Source organism: Sminthopsis crassicaudata, chromosome 3 (assembly GCF_048593235.1).
Source record: "Sminthopsis crassicaudata isolate SCR6 chromosome 3, ASM4859323v1, whole genome shotgun sequence".
In the NCBI taxonomy this organism is placed as follows: domain Eukaryota; kingdom Metazoa; phylum Chordata; class Mammalia; order Dasyuromorphia; family Dasyuridae; genus Sminthopsis; species Sminthopsis crassicaudata.
The window spans coordinates 531,772,277-531,797,605 of NC_133619.1; the positions used below are offsets into that span (position 1 = coordinate 531,772,277).

General features: G+C 32.9%; 1 protein-coding gene across 10 annotated transcripts in view; it reads right to left on the bottom strand.

Annotated features, from left to right (window-relative positions):
* Positions 1-25,329, bottom strand: part of GRIA4 (glutamate ionotropic receptor AMPA type subunit 4) — a 481,423-nt gene that overhangs the window by 78,456 nt on the left and 377,638 nt on the right. For all 10 annotated transcript variants that reach the window (XR_012488407.1, XR_012488408.1, XM_074304367.1 and 7 more), the window contains 3 exons: positions 21,298-21,456; positions 11,799-11,966; positions 11,037-11,141 (listed from right to left, as the gene is read on the bottom strand). Coding sequence is in view for 8 of the 10 variants with exons in the window: in XM_074304367.1 (XP_074160468.1) it covers positions 11,037-11,141; positions 11,799-11,966; positions 21,298-21,456 (432 nt within the window). In the remaining 2 variants the exon portion in view is untranslated. The remainder of the gene's footprint in view (positions 1-11,036; positions 11,142-11,798; positions 11,967-21,297; positions 21,457-25,329) is intronic.

Consider the following 25,329-nt stretch of genomic DNA (forward strand, 5'->3'; position numbering starts at 1 on the left):
TTATTTCTCAACCCTGTGCCCTGTCTCACCATTTTGGACAAATAATCTTGTCAGATTTTGACTTAGGCTCTCATTGTCTTGCCCTATTCCTCTAATTGGCTGACCTCAGTAAGTCTGACAAGAGATGAACTAAAATTTATTTGAAATCTATAGTTATAAATTTTATTTATTCCCTCCTGAAATTGCAACTGAAATTAATTAAGCCAAGTGGAGAGGTGGTGAATATGTTGTCTAAATGCTCAAAAAGGTAGCTTATACAACTAGTGGTTGAATGAAGAGTAGTGTCCATGGCTCCTAAGCTCCTTAAAAATTATTCTTTCATAGAATTTGCTTTCCTCTGTGTTAACATAACTTTCTTTGACAGAAACATAATTTAGCCCAATTTTTTCAAACAAATATTTTTTCCAATTATATGTTTTTTGAAATTTGTTTTTTTTTGGAGTTCCAAATTTTCTGTTGCCCTCTCTCCCAATCCACCTCCTTGAGACAGAAAAAAAATTTGATATGTAGCCTACACTTTTTATATTAGATATCTAAAACTGGAAGGAACTTTAGAGGTCAATTGTTCAAATTCCCTTAATTTTATTTTAAAATTTATTTGAAAAGATATGTAAAGATAGTTTTCAACACTCATCTCTGTAGGATTTTGAGCCACAAATTTTTCTCCCTCTCTCCCTTCCTTCCTCCTTCCCAAGACACCAAGCTTATCATATTAAACATATTTCCACATTAGTTGTGTTGTGAAAAAAAAAAAAAAAGACTCAACAAAAGGAAAAAACTCTGAGAAAGAAAAAATTAAAACCAAACGAAAAATAGCATGCTTTGGTCTGCATTCAGACTATCATTTTTTTTCTCTCCAGATGTAGTCAACATTTTCTATTACAAGTTCCTTGGAATTGTCTTTGATCATCACAATGCTGAGAAGAGTTAAGTTTATCAAGTTTCCCTCCTTCCCTCTTTTTTCTTTCTTTCTTTTTCCTTCTTTCTTTTCTCTCTTTATTTCCTTCCTCTCTCTTTCTTTCTTTCCTTCTTCCCTTCCTCTCTTTTTCTCTCCCTCTCTTCCTTCTTTCTTCCTTCTTTCCCTTCCTTTCTTCCTTCTTTCCCTTCCTTTCTTCCTTCCTTTTCCAAGTTTTATTGTCCCAAATGACTAAAATGGAAATATTTTACATGATTACATATGCAGAATCTATATCAAATTGTTTTCCCTCACAGGAAATGGGAGGAGAAGGAACAAGGAAGGTAGGAATAAAATTTTGGACTCAAAACTTAAAAAAAAAAATAATAATGAATGTTAAAATTTATTTTTACATGTAACTGGGAAAAATAAAATATGATTTTAAAAAAGAGGAAGTCCTATTCTTCATTGGCAGAGATACTTCCATATTTCATTGAAATGTACAATTACATAAATTACATAATGTACATAATGTACAATTACATAAATTACATAATCTACAATTACATAAACTTGGCATGTATTTAGTATATAAACTGCTTGAAGTTTTCTTGTGCTTTTCCTCCCCTTTTTGTATCATTGCTTACTAGAATAGTGCCAGATGCAGAGTATATAATAAATGTTTGTAGAATTGACGAATGATTGATATTGCTCAATACCTCACACATCCTGATTCCTATCCCACTATGGAAGCTAGCTAGATCCTCTTGCCCAGTGACTCGAAACTACACCCTTTTCAGATGCAATAGGGCTCCCAAACAGGCAACTGTTACAGTCCTTTGAATGTGTGTCTTCATGTTTTCTGACAGAGATCTTGATTAATTATGGATAAGCTGTTTAATGGTATAATCTGCCAAGGAAAATGGGTGATTTACTTAAGGGTGACCACAGAATGAGAGGAGTATTCAATTTCTGACTTTGATCCCTTTAACAATCTGGTAAGTACTACTAAGTGTTATACTCATTTTAAAGACGAGGAAATTGAGCATGAGGGAACTTAAATGACTTGCTTGGGGTCACACATTATTAAGTGTCTGAGGCAGGATTCAAAAATCTATTCCCAATTCTAAGTCTATCTCTCTACCCACTAATTCTCATTACTTATGATCTCTTTTCAGATTCTTCTAGGAAGTACATGTATCATCCTGTATTCAACATCAATATTTATTTTATACTTGTCCTCTGAGGGAAAAACCATTAATTCATACAAAAATATTTCTTCCTGCTCATTCATTGCTACTCCCTCCTGTTTCCATATTGAATCTGTCATAAATCAATTGGTTTAGAAATGGTGAATTATACTTTTTAAAGAGGTATATTTTAAAATCCATAAATAAAAACTATTTACTTTATTAATCAATGGGGGATTTCTTGCTCCACAATTGGCATCTTTTCCATATAGTATGAGACTATTAATCTTTTCCCAAGGAACATTTCACTGAATATTGAAGGTACCATAAACTCAAAATTGAAGTGGATGCCTATCTTCTATTCAACATCTCACTTGTTTTATTGCTAAAGTGCTGTGTTGTATAGAATCAGTCCCAAGTTATCCTAGTTTAAAGGACCCTGTTAAGGAATGCAAAATTTATATATGCAAATAATATAAATAATTGGAGATAATTTCAAAGAGAAGGCACTTGCATTAGTGTGAATCATACATCTAAGAAATACCTAAGTTCCAAAGGTTTCTTGTAGAAGGTGGGATTTTAGCTGGAACCTGAAGAAATCAATGAAATCTGGAAGCAAAAATGAGGAGAAAGAATTTGAGCATGGCCCCAGCCAGTAAAAATTTAAGGACACAGGAGCTAGAATGTCTTTTCCAAAGAAGCCAGTATTACTTTCTTGCAGTTTTTAATGCCAGAGAAACCGAGGCAAGACAGTGATTCTTTTTTCATCTTTTAATGTGAAGAGTTTTAGGCTAGCTGACCAATGGAACTCAAGTTCAAAAATCATTCTGCCCTGAGGAGCTGAGGCAGGGAACTTTTATAGGGTTTAGCTAGCTAGCGTTTAAACAGAATACATAACCTGACTTTACAATCTTATAGGGGAAACAAAGATAGATAAGAGGGGGCAAAGACACAGGATGAGGTGACAAGCCATAATTCTAGGAAAGTATCATAACTTAATCCTGGCAGGATTGAACAGGAGACTTCTAGGTGAGGGGCAATACTCATGAGAATTCAGCAAGGATTGAGATAAAACACCCTGGAGTTTATGACTCAAAGGTATGTCAAGGTTTCCTGACTCAGTTCTCCCAGTCCTAATAGCAAGGAAGGGAGGGGGTGGCTATAATAATTTTATTCAGTGCATAACAAGAACATTGAAGGAAGGAAAGTGTAAGAAGATTAGAAAGATAGGAGGGGCCCAGGCTATAAATGACTATAAATGGCATATAAATTTAGATGAATGAGAGGATTTCATGTTTAATCCTCATTTTAATAGGGAGCCACTAGAATTTATTAAATGTGTAGGGTGACTTACTAAGACCTATGCAGGGTCAAGTAGATAATTATTAGAGGCAGGACCTAACCATAGGACTTTCTGACTCTGAAGCTGTCCTATTAGGCATTGTATTGAACTGTTTATTTTACATTTGTTTGTATATGTGTGTGCATGTGTATATGTATTTATATATGGGCAGCAAGGTGGTACAGTGGATAGAGTAGTAGGTTTGACATAAAGAACATCTAACTTCAAATTTGACCTTAAGTTCTTATTAGTTGTGTGACCTTGGGCAAGTTATTTCACTGCTATTTGCTTCAGTTTCCTTGTCTGGAAAATGTGAACAATAATATTATTTTACCTATGAGGGTTTTTGTGGGGATCAAATAAGATAAAAATTGTAAAGAAGTGAGCACAAAAGAGGCACTTTTTAAATATTAGAGATAATGATGATGATGTTATTGATGATGATAATAGCAGGCAAATTGGTGATACAATAGATTGAGTGTAGAGCTTGGAGTCAAGAAGATCTGAATTCAAATTCGAACTTAGGTATTTCTTAGATGTATGATTCTGGCCAAGTCAATTTCCTTACTCCAAAATGGGAAATTGTTAGGATTACTAGATTACTAGGTGCTAATTCAGGTTGTCTAAATAATTCTCTAGCTCAGAGTTCTCACCTTTAATTCACACCTTTAAAAGGAGTTTACATCTTTAGACTTCTGAAAAGGATTTTACACATTTAAAGGAATACCCACAAGCCCATTCTCTGGGAGGATAAAAAGAGGCAAAATTGAATCTGAACAACAGTCTAGATTGAGTCAAAGAGAAGACGTCCCGTGGATTCGCAAGTCCAGCAATCCCACACTTTTGGAGGGGAAGGCTCTAGAAGCCTCCTAAGAAACCTGTTCACAGAGGAAAAGATTATACAGATAAGAAACCTCCTCCCAGAGAAAGATTACAATTGATAGAGGATCAGAACGTTTACAATTTGGAGCCCAACGTGGGGCAAGGACTTATTCTGAGCCCTTCAGAGGAGTTAGCTTGGACTTGACCAGAAATAATAGTACCTACTTCACAGGGTTGTGTAAAGATCAAATTAGATAATATTTATGAAGAAAGTACTCAGCACAGTGTCTGGAGTATAGTAGGATTTATGTAAATACTTATACCTTTCCTTTCTCAGGTTATAGTTTATTTTCATTGTGATACTTATGTCTTGTTCCTGATTCATGAATGTTTCTCCATTTAGCAACTTGTTGATGTATAGCTGTCCATGTAAATCATTTAAAAAATTTGACCTTTGTCTTATAATAGTGCATACAACCTTATTTAATGCCATTTCTGCCTTTGAGACAATTCTCTTTCTACCTGTCCTTAGGGGGAAACAGTTGTTTTTTGGCAGTTATTTTTGGAGTAGGACATCTAGTTAGATAATAGGACTTTGCCATAATGACTACATTTCAAGTGTGAAGTACCATTCAGATGTTGTTTCATCATTGATGAAATTCTTACTATACTCAGATTCCAATGCAATAGTAATTACTTTCCATGAATTTCCGTCCCTAGGGAGTCTTAAGATTAGTACTCTTTTCTAGAAATACTCCAGAATGTTGGCAAGAATTCTTCATTTAAAAATCACTCTAGGGAATCCATGTTTATTCTATTGAAGCACATTTATGAAGGACAGTTAATTAAAATAAGGAAACAACACACTTGGTACTTCCTCACTGTGTTCAGCCAGGATCTCTCAAAATGATAATGGAACTTCAAGGGCCCTCCATGTGTATGCCTTTCCATTTTCTTACAGAGGATTTACTTGGTTATAGAGAAGCTTATGTAACAGGACATAGTTCTCTTGTCTAGAGACTAGAAATATGGGCATCATTGTAAGAGAAGGAAGTGGACTTAAGATCTATGTCAGCATTGAAGATGTCTAAAAATGGGGATAAGTGATCTGAAATATTACCTTCAAAGATTGCTTATCACCATACAACCTGGGAGCATGAAAATAGGTGAAAAGTGACTTCAGGTACTTAAATCAGTAAATGGAGGGAGACAACCATGCATTTCTTTTGATCCCTCAGGAGAGGGGAATGTGGAGGTATATGTGCAAAAATAGCCTAGGATAAAGTTGTCAGGGGCAACACACTTGCTCCTATCTTTCTGGGGTTCTGGGAAATTTTTAATCCCCTCTGAATTCTCTGTCTGTTTGGATGTACAATTGCCCTCAGAAGTTTTTTTTTTTTTCCTAGGTCATCTGTAAATTTGAATCCTAAGTAGATCTTGGAATCAATTCATTATCTGTATGCCCTCTGAAAGAGCCAGAATGGGACTGCATCCTTTCTCCTGATGTCCCTAGTATTCAAGAAAATTCAGTAGTTCTTAGGAACTGGACTTCAGAAATACCTAGTTGGCTTAATTAGACTCTCTATCAATTTCTATGGAAAAGAGTCAGACAAACTGATGGGTTGTCTCAGATCTGCTTTCAAAGATAGCTCCCATGTCAGCAAGTTTTCAATTTATAAGAATGATTGCTCACTTTTCAGACATATTGCCCATTCTCACCATAACTGCATTTCCTAAGGTAGCTCATTTTTAAAGCTTAATATTCCTGACAGAATGCCCAAGTTGGTAGTTGCTATAGAAATGCAAAGACAGATAGGCCTACCCTATTTCATACTTAATATTTTTTTCAAGATATGTAGATTAATGCCATCTGATTGTGAAGATCTACTATGCATCACTTTCCTAACTTGCTCTGTAACCTCTTCCTTTCAGGCTTCAGGTTCTGTTAAAATCACACTTCAATATTCCAGAAAATAATTCTTTTCAGGAAACTCTATTTGACTTTCTTGTTACTTATCATTTAGCTCTGTACTTGCATAACATTTATAATTGTTATTTCAATTTAAGATTCTTCTGTGACAATATGGCTATTTATATAGGACTGAAACATCATTGTGACCTGCTGTTTCTTCTGCCCAAGATACATATTGTTTCAAGTTGCTTGGTGATTGTTTTTCTTTCCAAGGCCTTCTGTTTTCATTCTGCCTCACAAACTAATTAGTATCTTAAAAAAAAATAAAACTGGACATTTTGTTTCTGAATCCAGATTAAACTGTCTTTTGGTATTGCTGAGAAATTCACTACATGAGGTTGCTTGAAGAATCTTAACTTTTTCTTATATATTATATGTCACATTTTCCCTTCTTATCCTTTCTGCCTTCCTGTGATGTGTGTGTCCATATATGTTTTGTATGTTTGGATTGCCCTGCTGTCACATTAAATTAATTTTCTACAATATGATAACGTGAGTATTCTATCAAGAACGTTGACTTTTAAAAATGACCTACTTTAGGACATTACTGATGGTAAGATTAGACAACATATCTAATAACTGAACTACAAAAAGATAATAAGCAATTAGGATACCTGTGGCAATTCATGCAGAGTTGGGGGACTTTTGGAATGCTGCAAATTCCTTAATGAGAATACTTCTTCAGTAGAAGATTAATGGGGATACTTCCTTAGAAAAGGATTTAGGAGAATTCTCTCTAACTTTTCTTTTTTACCTAGTGCTTTCTAGATGGCAAAAGGAGTGTTAGTGTTGTGAATGCTCTCTAAATTTTGGTGACCAAGATCAAAGCCTGCATCACTCAGCTGTAGCTGTAGCTGGTATGAAGTCACTCATATCATGATGTCTTGGACTTAGCCAAACAAACTCCAATGCAATAAATAGTCAGATTAGGTACATTCCAAGATCTTGCTTCTTTACTACTAGATGTTCAGTATGCAATGAAAATAATCATTGAATTTTCAAAGCTAAAAGAGACCTTATAGCTCACCTAGTCCAACCTTATAATTTTACAGATGAGAAAACTTGGCCCTGGAGGCACTAACATCATCCAAATCTTTAAGTACAAGGGCCATGTTCTTTCCTCTGGTCATTAGCCAGGTGGAAATTAGAACTCTGGTTTCCTAATACTTAGCCAAGAATCTTTTTTGAAGGATTTAACAAACTAGATATGTTGCATGTAGCAGTACTATTAGGCAAATACAAAAAAAATGAACAAAAATATCCCATGGATCTTTAGTTAGTTAGCAAGGGACATTGACAGTACACTTAGTCAGCTACTTTTTTCCATCATATGCTAGCCTTGCTATAGCTTTCTGTTTTGTCAGTCATGAATAATATCTGGGTAATGGTGAGTTGGCAACTCCAGGGATTATTTTTAACTCTTGTTTCTACAGTGGTATTTTTGTCTACATTTAAGGTGTCTCGAGTAAAGGCAGAAATACAAACTCAGTCTTGTGAGTTAATCTCTGCTAATTTTACAAAGTCACCCATAATATCTTGCTTGTCTCATTGCATATGTACTTTTAAGGACATTATCACAAGAAAGCAGAAGATTCTGGATTCCACTCAGGAAGACTTACGATAATAGTCTCATTCTTTTAAACTGGAAAAATTCTTTGAAGACAAGGAGCACAGCCTAACACTGGCCTTCAAGTTTAATAAAATAGTTATAAATACCTTAAAAACTCTATTAAAAAGCACTTAAATTGACCAAAATCTGAAAGTGCTCAGAAAAAAAAAAGACAAGAACAAAAAACTCACATCAGGACTTTTTTTTTTTTTAAAGGAATTCTTATGGAAGAACCTGAGCCAACTTAAAAGGAAGGTAGTCTTTAACCATTTCAGTTTTACAATCCTATATAATCACATTTTACATACATACTGATGGATTTGGAGTAGAGTAATCTGTAAAAAAAGTTAAGGTGGTATTTTCATTCACCTTCTTAGAGTCAGTTTCTTCATCTGTAAAGTAAGAAAGTTGAAGGAGAAAATCTCTAAAGTCTGATCAGCTCTAAGTATGTGATCCTATAATCCTATGCTCACTGTGCTAGAATGATTATGGCTTATGATTAATAATGTATCTTTCAAATATTTTTGAAGCTTTGCACACTGCTCATTTCAGTATCTAGATTGCCATAAGTTCTTAACGAACTCTTGTTCATTGATTGATTTTCAGCAGAAATGAAAGAAAAAATCCGGGGGCACTCTATGAATTACAAAATTATATTCACTAGAATGCTCCCTTTTCTTTGGTATTTCCTGTGAAGTACTGACATATTAAAATAAAATAGGCTAATTTACAGTGCCATGGAAAACTGCTTGCATGATAGAATATTGCTCTTACATGGGCTGTCACCAGTCCCATATGATCACCTTTTGAACAATGAAGAACCACTTTTTTCATTCAAACTTTTCTAATATTATTGCACTGGAATCAAAGAAATAGAAAGATGTCAATAAATGGCATATAAGGATCTCTGTGGACTACAAATTAATTTAAAATTACATATTAACATTGATTATATTTTGTTGTATTTTATTTATTTTACATATTTTCCATTTTGATTTTATTCCCAATTATATTTTAACTTTTTACACTGAATAGTGTTGTAGTTGGAGGAGTTGTGTTTTGATACCCATGTATTATGGCACTACTTGTGATTCTAAAAGTTTTCAAAATATCTCTTATAATGTTCAAAGATGGCACATGAAAATATTTTGATCTTGGTTAACAAAGGAAACCTGGATAGAAAGACAGTTGTGAGTTAGAAAGACCTGGGTTCAAACATCATTTCTGTTCCATACTATTTGTGTGATCCAGGGAAAGTCAATGGATTTTTTTTTTTTTTTTGGCATCTCAGGAAGCTTGTCAAGGTAAGTAATATAAGGAAACTTATAAGGTGCAAATTAGACTGCTCATTTGCATCACTGGAAGAAATTTCTTACCAGGATTTCTTTACATTAAAAAGTCACAGATCCAGTAAAAAGAATTAAATATTTATCTATCTCACTGTATTTTTCTTTTTCAGATTATAAGATCTTTCCTTGAAGATAAGAACCTTCATTTTTTGTTTTTTATATCTCTGAGTCTGACAGTATTAGGCACATAGGAATTGCTTAGTAGATCCTTGCAGAATTGAATTTGAATACACATAGAAAGAATGTGTCTTTTCAAATAATTAGTTTCTTAATTCATTTAGAGGTGATGATGTTAATAATATTTATTATTCTTACCAAAACTTAGAGTTTACAATAATAAGTTATTATAATAATTTCTAATATAGTCAGCCATATAAGAAAAACTTTTATTCTGTGGTACTCACCGAAGAGGACTGTAGAAATCCATGGTGACCCTGATGCAATTCTCAGGAATCAAAAACTTCCCAAACCATTTACTATTGGAAATGCTTAGTCCTATATTTGTCATTCCACCTGAGTCTTTAGAATCTTGACTTCCATTATTTCCCTTCCCTTTCACCATGCTTATTTCTTTGTCCTTTAAAACCATTAATTCTAGGGGCAGCTAGTTGGTATAGTGAATAGAGCATCAGCCCTGAAATCAGGAAGATCTGGGTTCAAATCTGACCTCAGACATTTAACACTTCCTGGCTGTGTGACCCTGAGCAAGTCACTTAATCCCAATTGCCTCAGCAAAAAAAACCAAAACCAAAACAACAATAACAACAACAAAAAACTCTTAATGTTCATAAAACTTATCAGATTGGAATGGCATGCACATGATTTTAATGACTCAGAAAAAAACATCTACCCACAACCACTGGTATATTTCTACTCTGGGGAATGTGCACAACTTTTTGGAAAAATATGATTAATGCAACATATATAGTCAGAGGAAATTATCTGCAATACATTTTCTTCCCAACACCAGTTTTAACATAGTTTTTCTTGTTAACATAATATTCCATTTTTTATTTTGTATTTGTATGTATTTTAAAAGGCATGCTTTTAGTAAAGATATCCTACCTAAAATATCTAAAAGCTCTTGCACAGGAGACTTTGGAAGAAATAATATAACATATAGCTTTTAATTACCATCTTCTGATATTTGCCCACTTTAAACTTAACAATCTGAAACCATCATAGCATATTTAAAATGAAGATGATTATTTAAAATTTTTACAGCAACTTTATATTCATATATGTACAAGCATATAGGTGTTCCTCTCAAAGACACTGTATCTATCTTAAAAGTTAAAATTGTTTTATATCATTCTTTTATAAAATTTTTTCAAGCACATAACTTTTTTATAAAGAAAAAGGTATAATTGAATTCCTATAGGCAATATATATACAATATGGTACAATATATACAATATGACATCCGTCATAGTTTTTTTTTTTTTTTTTTAAAGTTATGGACCTTTGTGTAGACTATCAATCTCATTTACAACATCATTGAAGTTATTTTCTCCCTTTGTTGGATAACTGTTGTAATAGTAATTCTATTTTGGATACCTCTATTTTCAAGGAAGTTTTTACTTATTTTTAATTGGAATTTTCTTGCTCCTCTTTAACTTCCACCTAGTTCTATCCCTAGAGTTAAAAATCACTATTCTCCAATTTCTTATGAGTAAAGGTTTGAAGATAGCTACTATGCTAAATACAAGGTTATGTTAGATCTTATGAGGCCTTATTTTATGTAAGCCTCACAAAGGAAAAAAGTTTGAATAAAATATTTTAATGGAATTTTTTTTAGAAATGGAAATTTGCCATTTGTGACCAAAAAATACAGACTCTTCATTGTTCAAAGCACACCTTTCTGGGTCCTGTACTCTTCAGCTCAAATACGTCCATTGTGTAGTTGACTCTTCGTCCATAGTGGTCAAATTGAACATTTCCTGTCAACCCTTGAATTCGAACCTATGGATCAAAAGCAAACAAAACATTTGTTAGAGTCATAACTGCTTAGTCTGAAATTACCAACTAATTTAACTGCCTAGTCAAAAATATGAAACAGTAATGCCAACTTCATGAGCTTGCAATTTTCTTATATATCTGTGAAATTTAACACATTTAAAGGTTTTAACAATCTTTTATTTGCTCTTTTAATTTTTATTCCTTTTGTGCTTCTTCCTTACCACTCCTCTCACATATCAGAAAATGCTTATAATTTATTTCATTTAGAATAGAATACTCAATTGTCTTAATTAGCACCCCTTTTCTAAAATGTCAGAGAATTGCAAACATATTTCATTTACATAATATTTATGTAAAAAAGGAGCAAGGTGTATTAAATCTGCTTTTAAAATGTAAGAAACTTGCCCCAAGGTTACATTATATTTCTGACCTGTTCAAGAATTAAATTTTCATGTATGTGAGACATATTTCACTGTTTTAATATTCAATTTTATTTGGAGAATTTATTAAAAATAAGCTTTTAATTAACTCTATTAAATGGAAATTGATGATATATACATATACACATATAGATATAACCTGATATAAATCTTAATTTCTTCCTGGGAAAATGTGGAATAAACAATGGGAGCAAAATATGGTTTTCAAATAGCAGTTTACCTGTTTGAGTGTCCTCTCCATATCAATTCCCTGGCCCCATGGTGCAGCAGGATTGGCCAGACAATCTCCAGCATTCCCCCTCCTTGAAATATCAATTTTCTGTCGTCTAAGATTGCGAAAAGTTTCTGCCATCACAAGTACCCCATCATATGTCAAGGCAGATGTATACTGAACAAAGGAAAACAATTATTTTCTTATTAAAAATCTGGAAAATTTTTGAAGGCTGTAATTAATAGAGTATTATATCTTTCATGTATCCAAAGTTTATTTAAATAATTGATGAAGCATTCATTTTTGACTTTCACTTATATTGTAGCTAACATGCAATCTTTGATTTTCAGACTTTATTAATTAAACCAGAAGACACCTCTTACCATTCCTCTAAGTAAGAACAATCATTTCCTATAGCTTTCTACTAGTTTCTAAATGCTAGACATTTATGCCACTGAAATTCATTCAGTTCTAGGAAAAGAAACATCTCTTCGTAATCTAAACAATAAAAGGAAATGTAAACTACTAAAGAAGGCAGAGAAACATGATTGATTCAGAACCAGTTGCTCTTTTTAAATAATATCCTCTCTTTGACATATTTTATATATTAGACAAAAATACCCTCAGGTTTATCAAATAGATATTTATTTGAATAAAATTTAGGATTAAGATTGGGAAAACTAAGTTGGAGAAAATTTTATTAGAAGAGAGGCATTGTTTTTTGGGAAGATTCTTATTCAAAGTCTTTATAGGAATAGATGGGATTATTTAAAGATTCTATTCAGAAACAGAAAGTCTGACTGGGAAAGCATAGCGCTCGGTCTGTCTTTGGGATATTTAAAATTGGGCTGCCTAAGGCAACCAGACGGAGGAAAAGGCAGAAATCCATTTTTTGTGCAGAAGAAAAGGAGATCCTCCACAGTAGACTTTGCCCCTGGATCAGCATAGGAAAGTGAGGAAGAGGATGCAGATGCTATGGAAGAAGACACGGGAAGTGAGGAGACCAGCTCAGAGCTTCGGGATGACCAGACTGACACTTCCTCAGCTGATGTCCCCTCGGCCCGACCCAGGAGAGCCGTCACATTATGGAGCAGCACAGAATTATCTTAAATACTTATCTTTGGGATATCTAACAGTTAGATCAGTGAGTTTTTGTATCTACTGTATAGGACCAGAAAGGTTAAGTTACATTTTCAAGATTATATGATAAGCTAAGGCTGTAGTTTAGAATCAAAGCTCAAATCAACTGCTTCCCAGTCTTCTGTTATAATAATCATTTCTCAATCTTCATTTAAGGGAAAAAAACCTCTATAGACAGGAAAATAATGAAGAGAAAGTGAAAAAATTTCTGAGTTAAATTGAAAGTAGAAAAGAGCAAAGGGGAACTTTTAGTGGGATTGTATTTGTTTTTTTGACCAGTGATTTTATCAGTATAGTTCTCCTTAAGGGATTTCTATCAATTCATACCTCTACTTTTTCTATAATTGATAATGTTTGAGCATAAGCTGGGGATACAGAAAGGTTAATTGACTTGTCTAAGAAGACATAGCCAGTATTTCACAGAGGTACTCCTTGAATTCATGTATTCTGACTTGGCTATCCCTATCCACTAATCTCTACTGCTTCACAGGAATGGATTATAGATTTCTTAAGCAAATGCAACGGGATAGAATTATCTTTGAAAAGCTGACCGGTCCTACAAAGATTTTAACTTAAGAGCTCAATTTCCTTGAATTCTATGGAATGCAGAAAATTAAACATAATTAAAGAAGTCCTGAAGCAAAACTTTCAAGTAAAAGGAAAGGAAGAAGGTAAAGGTGAAATTCTTTTTGCTTTGATGTTTGCAAATAAGAAAGAAAAACATGAAATTTTATAAGAATTTTATAGGCAATTGACTATAACTCAATAGCAATCGATTTTGTATGATAATAACAATAATTAATAATAACAACACAATTTAATAGAGTACTGAATTAAAGATTACAAAGCGCTTTCCTCACAACCATTTTGCAAGGTACATAGCAGAATTATTAGGGTTGAGTTTTAGAGTATGATTTCATTACTTTAAACAATTGTCAGATGAAAAAAAATTCCCTTTACTGATGTATTTGCATCTTCTCTGCAACTTATATTATGAGAAAGGTTAAGCTACATGATCAGAGATAATAACCATTATGTGTCAGAGACAGAATTTGAACTCAGGTCTTTCTGACAGGTCAGCTCTTTGTCTTATGTTACCTTTCTACTTTACAAATATTGGAAATGAGGATCAAAGTGGTTAAGTGACTTGCCCATAATCATGCAGTTAGTAAATATCTAATTTAGGTCTCATAACTAGTTAGCTACCATATTTCCTCTCATTCTAAGAAAAAATGATAATTTCTCAGGTGCTTCCCACTCTAAATCTCTTATGTCATTATAAACAGGAATAAGCAAATGATGAGAAGAGAAAGGAAATGACCTTCAAGAAATAGATTTGAAGAACTATTTTAAAAGCCTTTGAGATAGAATTTTAAATTTCAAGGTAGATTATAATTTTTTTTGTTTTTTAGTGGAAATTATGTTAAAGATATGTGGAAGCCTCTTTTAATATAGCTTTATTATGTCTCATGGTGATATGGAAGCGACTCTGGGTTCCTAAAGGCAGATTCTATAGATTTGGAAAACTGCAGGTATGGGCCTTCTTGGAGAAGGCTACCCATCTTTATGTCTAGGAGATTGCTTAGAGGGGCTATGACCACAGTGATGATGACTCTTTATGATGATTCTCTGTCTTTAACTCTCTTTTTGTGTGTGTCTAGCTATCTCTCAGCCTTTTTTTGTCTCTGCCTGTTTGCCTGTCTTCCTGTTTGCTTTTTTCTCTGTTTGCCTATCTCACCTCTTTCTCATCCTCATCTTCCTTCTCCTGCTGCTTCTTTCCCTTTCCTTTTCTTGTGGTGACAAGGAGGGGATATAAAAGAAATAATACATGATGTAAAAATAAAGATGTCAATTTAAAAAAAGCTATTTTAAAAATACTATTTGCTATGTTGCAGAGAGTCTGATAGAATCTATTAGTGGAGGAAGTATCAACAACGAATATTCAGATTTTTGAAGCAAAGATTGCTCCCATGAAAAACAGAGGTAGGGCAGGTGGACAAAAAGAAATTTAGATACATAGGATTATATTTTAGAAATCCAAACCCTTTATTTTAAAAAAGGAACTAAGATTGCGAGAAGTCATTATTTTCCCATGTTATACATATCTAAAGTGGTACAATAAAACTTTTACTTTGAATTTTCTACTAAATCATGATGTCTCTCAAGGGCTTATAGAAGTATTTGAATGCAAAAGTAAAAGGTTTCTTCAACAGCAAAATAAAACAGAATGATTATTAAGGAGAATAAAAGGCTAAAATTTATATGCCTTATTGGTATGAGGCAAGATAAACTATGGCAAAATAGGATTAAACTTCTTTAAACTATAAAAAATACAAAGGCTATTTAAGAGTGACAGAAATAAAGGAAACTGTCACTGTCTTTATAATTTACAGAAAACTTTTAACATATTATTACATAAAGGATAAATGCTTTACATGTTTTAAAAAGTTTGTCTTTTTTTAAAAAAAAAGTCAAATGGAAAGAACAGACAACATAAATGGTGTGAAGCAGATTTTTTTTTTTTTACCTTTAACTCTATGGGATATAGAAAATCAAACATAATTAGAGTTCTTGGACAAATTGGGAAGGGGTAAAAAAAGGGGAAAAAGATAGCCAGTCAGTTAATAACTATATTCACTTGCTACTTTGTGTTAAACATTATACTTATACCTGAAGATATAGAAAAAGGGCAAAATATAGTGCCTGGTATCAAGGGAAATAGGGAGGACAACATACTGACAACTAAATATAAACAAGATATATACAAGATAAATTGAAATTAAAAAAAAAACAGAGGTAAGGAACTAACATTAAGGGAAATAGGAAAAGTTTTCTTGTTAAAAGTGAAATTTTATATGGGAATTGAAAGAAGTCAAGGAATCTAGAAGCCAAGAAAATATGGAGGGAGAGCATTCTAGGCATGGAGGATAGTCAGTGAAAATGCTTTGAATCAGATGTATGTGTTTTGTGTGAGGAACAGTAAGGATCTTGGTGTCACTAGATGGTTTTAAAATTTCTTTAGGAAACATTTAACAAAATAAGTAAAAAAAATACACCAACCCATAGATAATATTACATTTTAAAATTAAGGCAACATACAGTTCATGGAAATCCTTATGCATGGATTAGCATCCTTCATTTATATTTGATTTTAATACCACTGATCTTTGCCCTACATCCGTCTGATATATTGGGTGACTCTTTAATCAATGAACCAGTTCAAAAACCATATTTTGGAGTAATATAACTTGATGCAGTAGTCAGATCTGACTGGTCTCAGGCTAATTTCATCAATGACCTGCATGATGAAATAGTTGATCTAATTGGGGCTAAGGATGAAAATAAATTACAGAGGGTAAGAAGTCTGGTTTGCTTGTTTATTTTTGGAGGCAATTTGGGGGGTAGTGATTTGCCCAGGGTCAAAATGCTTAGAAAGTGTTTGAAGTTGGATTTGAATTCATTTCTCCTCTTGATTTCAGACTGGTACTCTATCCACGCACCACCTAGCTGCCCCTTAGAAGAATGTTTAACATATTGAAAGACAAGATTAAAATTCAGAGTGACTTTTTGAATCAGAGAAATGGTTAAAAAATGAAAAAAAAGGAATAGAGTCAACAAAAGAGAAGTTCAAGAAATCACATTAAGGAGAAAAATAATTGTAATTTTTGAGTGGCATGTTCTAGGTATTTGGAGGAAAAGAATATAAATGAATTTTATGTCATGGTTTTTGTTTTCAAGGGCTTGTCGTTTTGCTGAGAAAAGACTTATAGACATGACACAATTAGAGAGACACCTTTTGGATGAAATTAGGGAGGAACAGAGATGAGCATGGTTTGAAAAGATGTTGAGGAAATTATGCCAGTTTTAATATTGTAGATAAAATCAAGCATCAGGCAAACATTCATAAAATATATGTTATAATCAGAAAATATGAAGTATGCACTGCATAAACTAAATTTGATTAGAGGGGTATGTACAAGTCAAGTTTCACTGCTAAAGAAAATGAAGATGGTACAGTAGATAGAGTGCTGAATCTGGAGTCAGTAAGATATGTTCAAATCTAACATTAGACACATATTAGTTGTTAGATCAAGTTATTTAATATTTATCAATCTCAGTTTCCTATTCTGTAAAATGAGGATGATAATAATACATATTTCCCAAGGTTGTTTAAGAAAAAAGGCAAAGTTTTGCAAACTTAAAAGATCTAAAGAATTATTATTATTATAATTTTTCAAGAAGTGTTTAAGAGTCTCATATGGGGATTGGAGAGCAGCCACTAAGATGATTAATGTATTGGGGGAAAACCATAAAGTAGAATTGGAAGTATTTGAATCATTACTCACAGAGAAAAGAAAACTGGGAGTTTTCCATGTTTTACTACCACTCCTTCAGGTATATAAGGAGATTTTACACATGGGATGGGAAATAGCTGTTGTTTGTAATAAGAAAAAGAGGAAGAAAGTTTAAATACCAATTTGGTGATACAAAGTTAATCATCACAATAGGTTATATAATGCAGTTATAAATTCTGTTTCTCTCTCATTCTTTAACATGCAAGAAATTTCAGTTGGTACTAGATGATTTAAATATGTTCTCTATAAATTAACTAGATTTTCTGAAGATCCCTTCCATGCTTAATTTACTTTTTATCATTTTTAAGAGTCTACGTGATTTCCATTCCATAGTTATGGAAAGTGATGTGAGGCATAACCAAGTCATAACAGAAATTTAGATCGTTTGGAGAGTAGAATGCTCTCCAGATTCTTAGAGTAGTATCATAAGTTTGGATCTGTACTTAGGAGAACAGTGAAGAATTATGATTATTTTGATGACCAGTCCTGTAGTGATAGCTGCAAAAGAATAGAAGCTTTCATCTTTGTGGAAGGAATGAAGAGGATTATTATATGGTCCAATGTTAGAGTTTTTGAAATTCAATTTAAGGATAAGCATTGAGATTTCTCACTTTGGACATTCTTCTTTAAAAATCCTAATATTGAGGGATTTAGAATCCAGCCCCCTATCAGAAAAGGAAGCTCTTGATCCTGAAGTCTAGTTTTCCAGAAGCACAAATCTACTTTATGTGTTGCTTCTCCAGCAGCTCCAAGTTTAAGAGTCCTGGATTTTGACTTCCTATCAAGAAAAGAGCAGGTCCTGGTCAAAATAATGCTCTTTGAAGAGAAAAGAAGATCATGTATATGATTCCTAAATTTAAAAATATGTGAAGGGACTTAAAGCCATAATGTAGAGGAACAAGAGGCTGATTTTTTACTCCCTTAGAAATATGAACTATTTGGATGATGTGGTTCTGTTTGAAAGAGGTTTGACTGAGCAAAATAACTATATGGATATGTATACATATATTGTATTTAACATATATTTTAACATATTTAACATGTATTTGTCTACTTGCCATCTAGGGGAGGGGGTGGGGGGAAGGAGGGGAAAAAGTTGGAACAGAAGGTTTTGCAAGGGTCAATGCTGAAAAATTACCCATGCATATATCTTGTAAAAAAAAAAAAAAACTATAATAAAAGAAATAAGAGAAAGAGTTGCCTGTTGAGCAACTCCAAGTGTTTCCATTCCAAAGAAATCCAGATTCTTAGAGTAGTATCATAAGTTTGGGTCTCCATGTCAGTCTTTGTGTCAGGGCATTCTGTAATTAGAATGTTAGAACATTGCTTGTCTAGCCACCCTCAATTTCACTTAACTTCACTCTAATTTCACTTCTCTTTCAAAGGGGAATTAAGACCACAGGATAACATTAGGAGTGTGTAGAATTTGAGGATCATGGAAAAATAGGATTTCTGAAGTAGTCATGAGATTATAAAACTATGGATTTAAAGCTGTAAAGTGTATTAGAAGCCAGTACAACCCCATCAGTATCCCTGAAAAGCTCAAAGAGGTAAGAATTATAGAATTACTAAATACCAGAGATAGGACTTGAAACCTGATCTTCCTGACTCCAAGTCTAAACTCTATCTACTTCAGCTTGCAAGTAAAAATAGTTTAATTCATTTAAACCTATATCTGTAACAGTACAATATCTGAAACATTAGGCACTTAATACATTATTTGATAAACTGATTGAAGATTATGCCGATGATAAATAAGCTACAAGTCTAGTTTCTACAATGATGGGAAGGCGTTGCATATTTCCTGACAGTAAACAATGTCAACAAACGAGTATCAAGCTAGTTAAAGATTGATAGTCACAACTTTATAAGTTGGCTACTTGCTGATGAATGTGTTGACTGAAAATAAGAAAAGATATAGAACAGCCTTAAATTCAATGTGCTTCACTTGGGCTATGGAAATGATGAAAATAGCAGAAAAGGAGACATAATTTTCTGAGAATTACACAATTTTTAGATTATTTACAAATGTTAATTTGGTTCTTAGTATACAAATGCAAAATCCTTGTACAATAAAAAACCAAAAATACTCTTTAAGGAATCAATTACTTCAATTTAGGTGTTCCTACTTTAAATGAAATGACAAAAACAATGTTTAGTTAGCATAAACATTACTTTTTCAGATTTTTATTTTGGTATTCTTGATACTTTTTGTTTCAAACTATTATGTTTCATTTATGTTTACATTTATGTACCATAATTTATTTAACTATCCCCCTATTTGGGGGGAACATAGCTTGTTTTAAGTTTTTTTGGCAATTAAATATAATACTTTTATGAAAAAACTTTGAATAGGGATTTTTGTTTCTTTTTTCTAAAGTAATCTCACCATCAGTAGCATTACTGAATCAAAGTTATGATTTTTTTTTTGTAATTTGTGTGTTTACTATCAGATTGCTCCCCAGTTTCCCACAGATTTGCAATTCATTCAGCATTGAATGAAGGGAATATTTTTCTACAAGCCCATTAACACTCAGTTTAATTGACTTTAATTGTTGTTTGCCATTTTGGAGGTGTGAGGTGGTTTTCGATTGCTTATAAGTTATTTTAATTCTGTAAAATGTTTAAATGTTTTCTGCATTTGTTTATGAACTCTTATGGGCCATTTTATGTGCATTTACATAAAATCTATCTTGTGCCCCATAAAAGAATTGCTATTGTTAGTACTTAAATATTTGGGGGTAGAGTAGGAGAGAAAGAAGATTATTACCTATGTATTCAGAGACCTAGTTATAAACTTTATTTGGAAATATTCCCAAACTAAATTCTGAGGCAAATAATGAGTCAAAATGAAATTTGAGGTCTGCCTCTGAGTTTGGAACTCATCTGTATGATAACAGAGTTTGGAGACCCTGAGCCTAGGTGCTACACTTAAGTTGAGTAAAAGCTTCCTTCCTGCAAGTTTTACCAATTGGTTTAAGTTTTTTCCTTTTAATCTACATACAAGCAAAAAAAAATTCCCACAATACAATACTTCTAATATTAGTTGATAGCTGTTATATTTCCCCAATTCTCTCTTTTCTATAGTATTTGAATCTTGCCCAATATTTTTCAAAACAGAAATAATTTTATGATTGGTAAATCTTCAATCTACCATTATAAACTGGTATCAGACCTGAGGGATGTGTCTTGTTCCTATGAATTAGACAGTCAAACCTGAGGCATGATAATCTATTTGCATATCTTTTATTTCTACTGATTTTTCAATTTCATTGTCTATTACTTGTAAATAAATTGCAAAATGAGAGGATAAGTTTTATGAGAGAAGGAAGTTCATTGAAGATTTTAGCACTGAAATTATTGAACTGAAAATAACTGGAGGAGTAGAAATCATATCCACTACTATACCTATCCAATCATTAAAAGGAAGTAATTTTTTTCACAGCAAATAATTTTGATGGTAAACTACTGAATATTAGAGTGATGTAAGGCAAGAGGGATGAGTAACTGTAGGAATAAACACAGCTCAGAAACCAACAGTTAAGTCCATCATCAAGATCTTAATTTTTCTTTAGGATAATAGCTATGCCACATCCATCATGGAACTGTTATATGGATCAAATAGGATAATATAAGTAAAGTGATTTGAAAAGCTTAAATCACTCTATGAAATGAATGATTTTTATTATTGACACTATTATCTACTTTAATCCCCTCATTTTATAGATGAGGAAACTGATGTCTAGTGAGGTGAAATGATAGAATCAGTATGAGAACTCAGATTTCTTGACCTTCAGAAAGCATGAGTCGACTTTCTAATTGAGTATTTTTAGCCTTAAATTTGTAAGACAGAGTATTTTGTAATGTTCTTTATGCAGCAAAAATATCATTTATCTTTAATACATGAAATTATCAAAAAAAGGATATTTGAAATGTTACTAGTACAATTGCATTTAGTTATTTTTGCCATAGACAGAAAATACATTAATAGTATAAACACTGAAAATCCATACCTTAGGAGGTGTCTCTGATCCTGGGTACTCTCTTTGATCTAGTTTTTTCCAGCGCTGCATGAGCTTAGTCACCATAGGTGTATTAAAATCTACTAACTGGAATCCTGTCACATTGGCTCCTCCATGCATAAACCTCTCCAGAGAAATATCCTTGAATCCCTAAAAAAAAATAAAAAATCAATTTGACACTTTTTAAAGTGCTTCTGGAATCATGTCTATTAGCTTTAAATTGAATTAAAAGTCAATATCGAAGTAGATTTTTAATGCAAGCAATGATAAAAAATAAGGATGAAAAATCTAATACGGTCATTCTGAGGAAATTGTCATTTTGATTCAAATACAAGATTATAAAGATTCTGAATTCAATTCACTTCAGCTTAATTCAGCTCAAACTATTTGCTAAGTGCTTTTTAAGTGGCAAAGCCTAGGAGAATAGAATAAAAAATGTGACTTTCTTTATTCTCAAAGTAGTTTACTCTCTTATCAGAGAAAGCAATAAAAGAGATTAATGGGGAACAATATAAACAGAATTTTGGCTACTATGCTAAAATTTAAAGAGCTACTATTGATGGCATTTTGTAGTTTTCCACATGTAGAAACAGTTGAACTTAGTACCTAGTTAGCCATGAATAATTATTTAATGTAGAAAATTAGCAGAAAAATTTTGTTTTCCTTCTGACAGGTACAATGCTAGCCAGTACTTAGCCTGGCTGAATCCTATTTTCATCTTCCTTTCAAGGATGCTTTAGTCAGTCAGTCAACAAATTTACTAAATGTTTGCTGTATTCCAGGCTCTATGTTAAGTGCTGAGGATACAAAGAAAACAAAAAGAAAACAAGCAATTTTGGTTCTCAAAGAGCTCACATTTTAATGGAAAGAAAATAAGTAATTGTGCACCATATATACAGAATAGATAGAATGCTATCTGAAAAGAAAGACATTAGCAGCTGGGTGAAAAACTTCTAATAGAAGGTAAAATTTCAGCTAAATCTTAAAGGAAACCAAACACGCTGAGCCAGAAGTGAAGGCCCAAAGTATTTTTGACATAGAGAATGGCCAGTAAAACAGCTCTGTGATAGGAAATGGATGCCATGTTAGAGGTACTATAAGAAGGTCACTGTAGCTGGATTGAAGTGCTGAGGGAAATAAAATGTAAGAAGAATAGAGATTTCATGAAGATTAAGAAAGGCTAACAATCTAGTGTTTGACAAACTCAAAGACCCTAGCTTTGGGGATATGAAATCACTATTTGACAAAAACTGCTAGGAAAATTGGCAACTAGTATGGCAGAATCTAGGCATTGACCCACACTTAATACCATATACCAAGATAAGGTCATAATGGGTTCATGATCTAAGCATAAAGAATGAGATTATAAATAAATTAGAAGAACATAGGATAGTTTACCTCTCACACCTGTGGAGAAGGAATTTGTTACCAAAGAAGAACTAAAGATCATTATTGATCACAAAATAGATAACTTTGATTATATTAAGTTAAAAAGTTTTTGTACAAACAAAACTAAGGCAGACAAGATTAGAAGGGAAGCAATAAACTGGTAAACCATTTTTACATTCAAAGGTTCTGATAAAGGCTTCATTTCTAAAATATATAGAGAATTGGCTCAAATTTATGAGAAATCAAACCATTCTCTACTTGATAAATGGTCAAAGGATATGAACAGATAATTTTCAGATGAAGAAATTGAAATGATTTCTAGTCATATGAAAAGGTGCTCCAAATCAATATTGATCAGAGAAATGCAAATTAGGATTACTCTGAGATACCACTACATATTTGTCAGATTGGCTAAGAAGACAGAAAAAGATAATGACAAATATTGGATGGGGATATGGGAAAACTGGAACATTGATATATTGTTGGTGGAACTGTGAATGGATCCAACACTCTGGAGAACAATTTGGAACTATACTCAAAAAGTTATCAAACTGTGCATACCCTTTCACCCAGCAGTGTTTCTACTGGGCTTATATACCAAAGAGATATTAAAGGAGGGAAAGAGACCCACATGTGCAAAAATGTTTGTGGCAGCCCTTTTTGTAGTGGCAAGAAACTGGAAACTGAATGGATGCTCATCAGTTGGAGAATGGCTGAATAGATTATGGTATATGAATGTTATGGAATATTACTGTTCTGTAAAAAAATGACCAGCAGGATGATTTCATAAAGGCCTGGAGAGACTTACATGAACTGATACTAAGTGAAATGAGCAGAACCAGGAGATCATTATACCTAGCAACAATACTATACAATAATCAATTCTGATGGATGTGGCTCTCTTCAACAATGAAATTATTCAAACCAGTTCCACTTGTTCAATGATAAAGAAAGTCATCTACACCCAGAGAGACGACTGTGAGAATTGAGTGTGGACCACAACATAGCATTTTCACTCTTTCTGTTGTTGTTTGCTTGCATTTTGTTTTCTTTCTCAGGTTTTTTCCCCTTCTTGATCCGATTTTTCTGTGCAGCAAGATAACTGTATACATATGTATACTTATACTGGATTTAACATATATATTTAACATTTAACATGTTTTGGACTACCTGACATGTAGGGGATGAGGTGTAGGGAAGAAGGGGAAATTTTGAAACAAAAAGTTTTGCAAGGGTCATAGTTGAAAATTTACCCATACATATATGTTTTGTAAATAAAAAGCTTTAAAAAGTTCTTTTAATAAAAAAAAAAAGATTATGAAGAGCTTTAAATGGCAAATGAAAGATTTTATAATTTCTGGAGTTCATTGAACAAGAACATTGTTGGACCTCCATAATAGCAGCCATATGATTCTAGAGAATGATGTGAGCAGACCCAGAAAAATATGGAAGGGAATAGAAGTGTGCCTCCCTCTCAACTGATTTTTCCTTTAGGATATATTTTATGTCACCTATCTTATGATCAAATTGCTAGTTATGATTTTAGATAGACATGTAAAAATGAGAGAACAGTATAAGGGGCACTAAAATTAAGTGTCAAAGCATACACTAGATATAATGGCAGCAGAAGGTTAGAAAATACAGATTTCAATATATTTACATTTGTTTAGGATGGGATGGGGTAGAACAAAAGAAACTTAAGATAGATTTTCTAGTAATTTCTTTAATTTTTTTTTACCCTTAATACTTAAATAGCTCTCAATTGCACAATAGTATAGAGTTCTACATCTCTTTTGAAATGCAACATCTTACTGTCAAATCTTTCTATTTTAATACTCTTCAGCCCATCCCTAGAGAACCATTCAAGTCAGTCATGAGTCTATTTGGAGTCTTTCCCTCTCATTCATGTTCTTAATATCACAAGGATATTAAGCACACTATAAAAATAGTCCATTTTAAGGGTCATGCTTAGCAGTCTGATTTATAGCAAGGTGATATCAGATTAAAATTGTTCCATTTAGTTTGTTCTTAAAAACAAAGGAAAACAAGAAAAAAAGACAAAAAACTTTAGCCCAATTTCTATAAGTTCAGAGACACTATTTTCTTATTCCTTTAAGTTTTGAAAAAGGTCAGAGGGATTTATTTCCTAAATCTATTAAGTTTCAGACACACACACACACACACACACACACACACACACACACACACACAATTTCCTTATCTTATTCACATTTATTTCCTAGTCTCTTTCCCTTAGTAACTTTTCTCTGGATTGATTGCAGATATATCTTCTACAACTATGAGCAATAGATTTGTTTTTGGTTAAGAAAGACCATGTCCAGACACATCTAAAAGTTGTCATATTACTAAGTCTATCATCACCTGAGTTCAGGGGATTCTTTTGTAAGAAAGAATTACCCTCTCTTCCCTTTTACCTCTTCTTATGACTTTAGATTTTTTTGTTTCATGTACTTGAGGTGGCTTTCCTTCATTCTTCACTTTCCAAAGACTTCTGCAAACCTCATTCTGAATGACATAAGACCAAAACCCTGGTCTGTTAGCATCTATAAGAAGTCTGAGTGGGATTTGCTTATTCTTACCAGAGTCCCATGTCTCTGTAGAAACAGAGAGTAA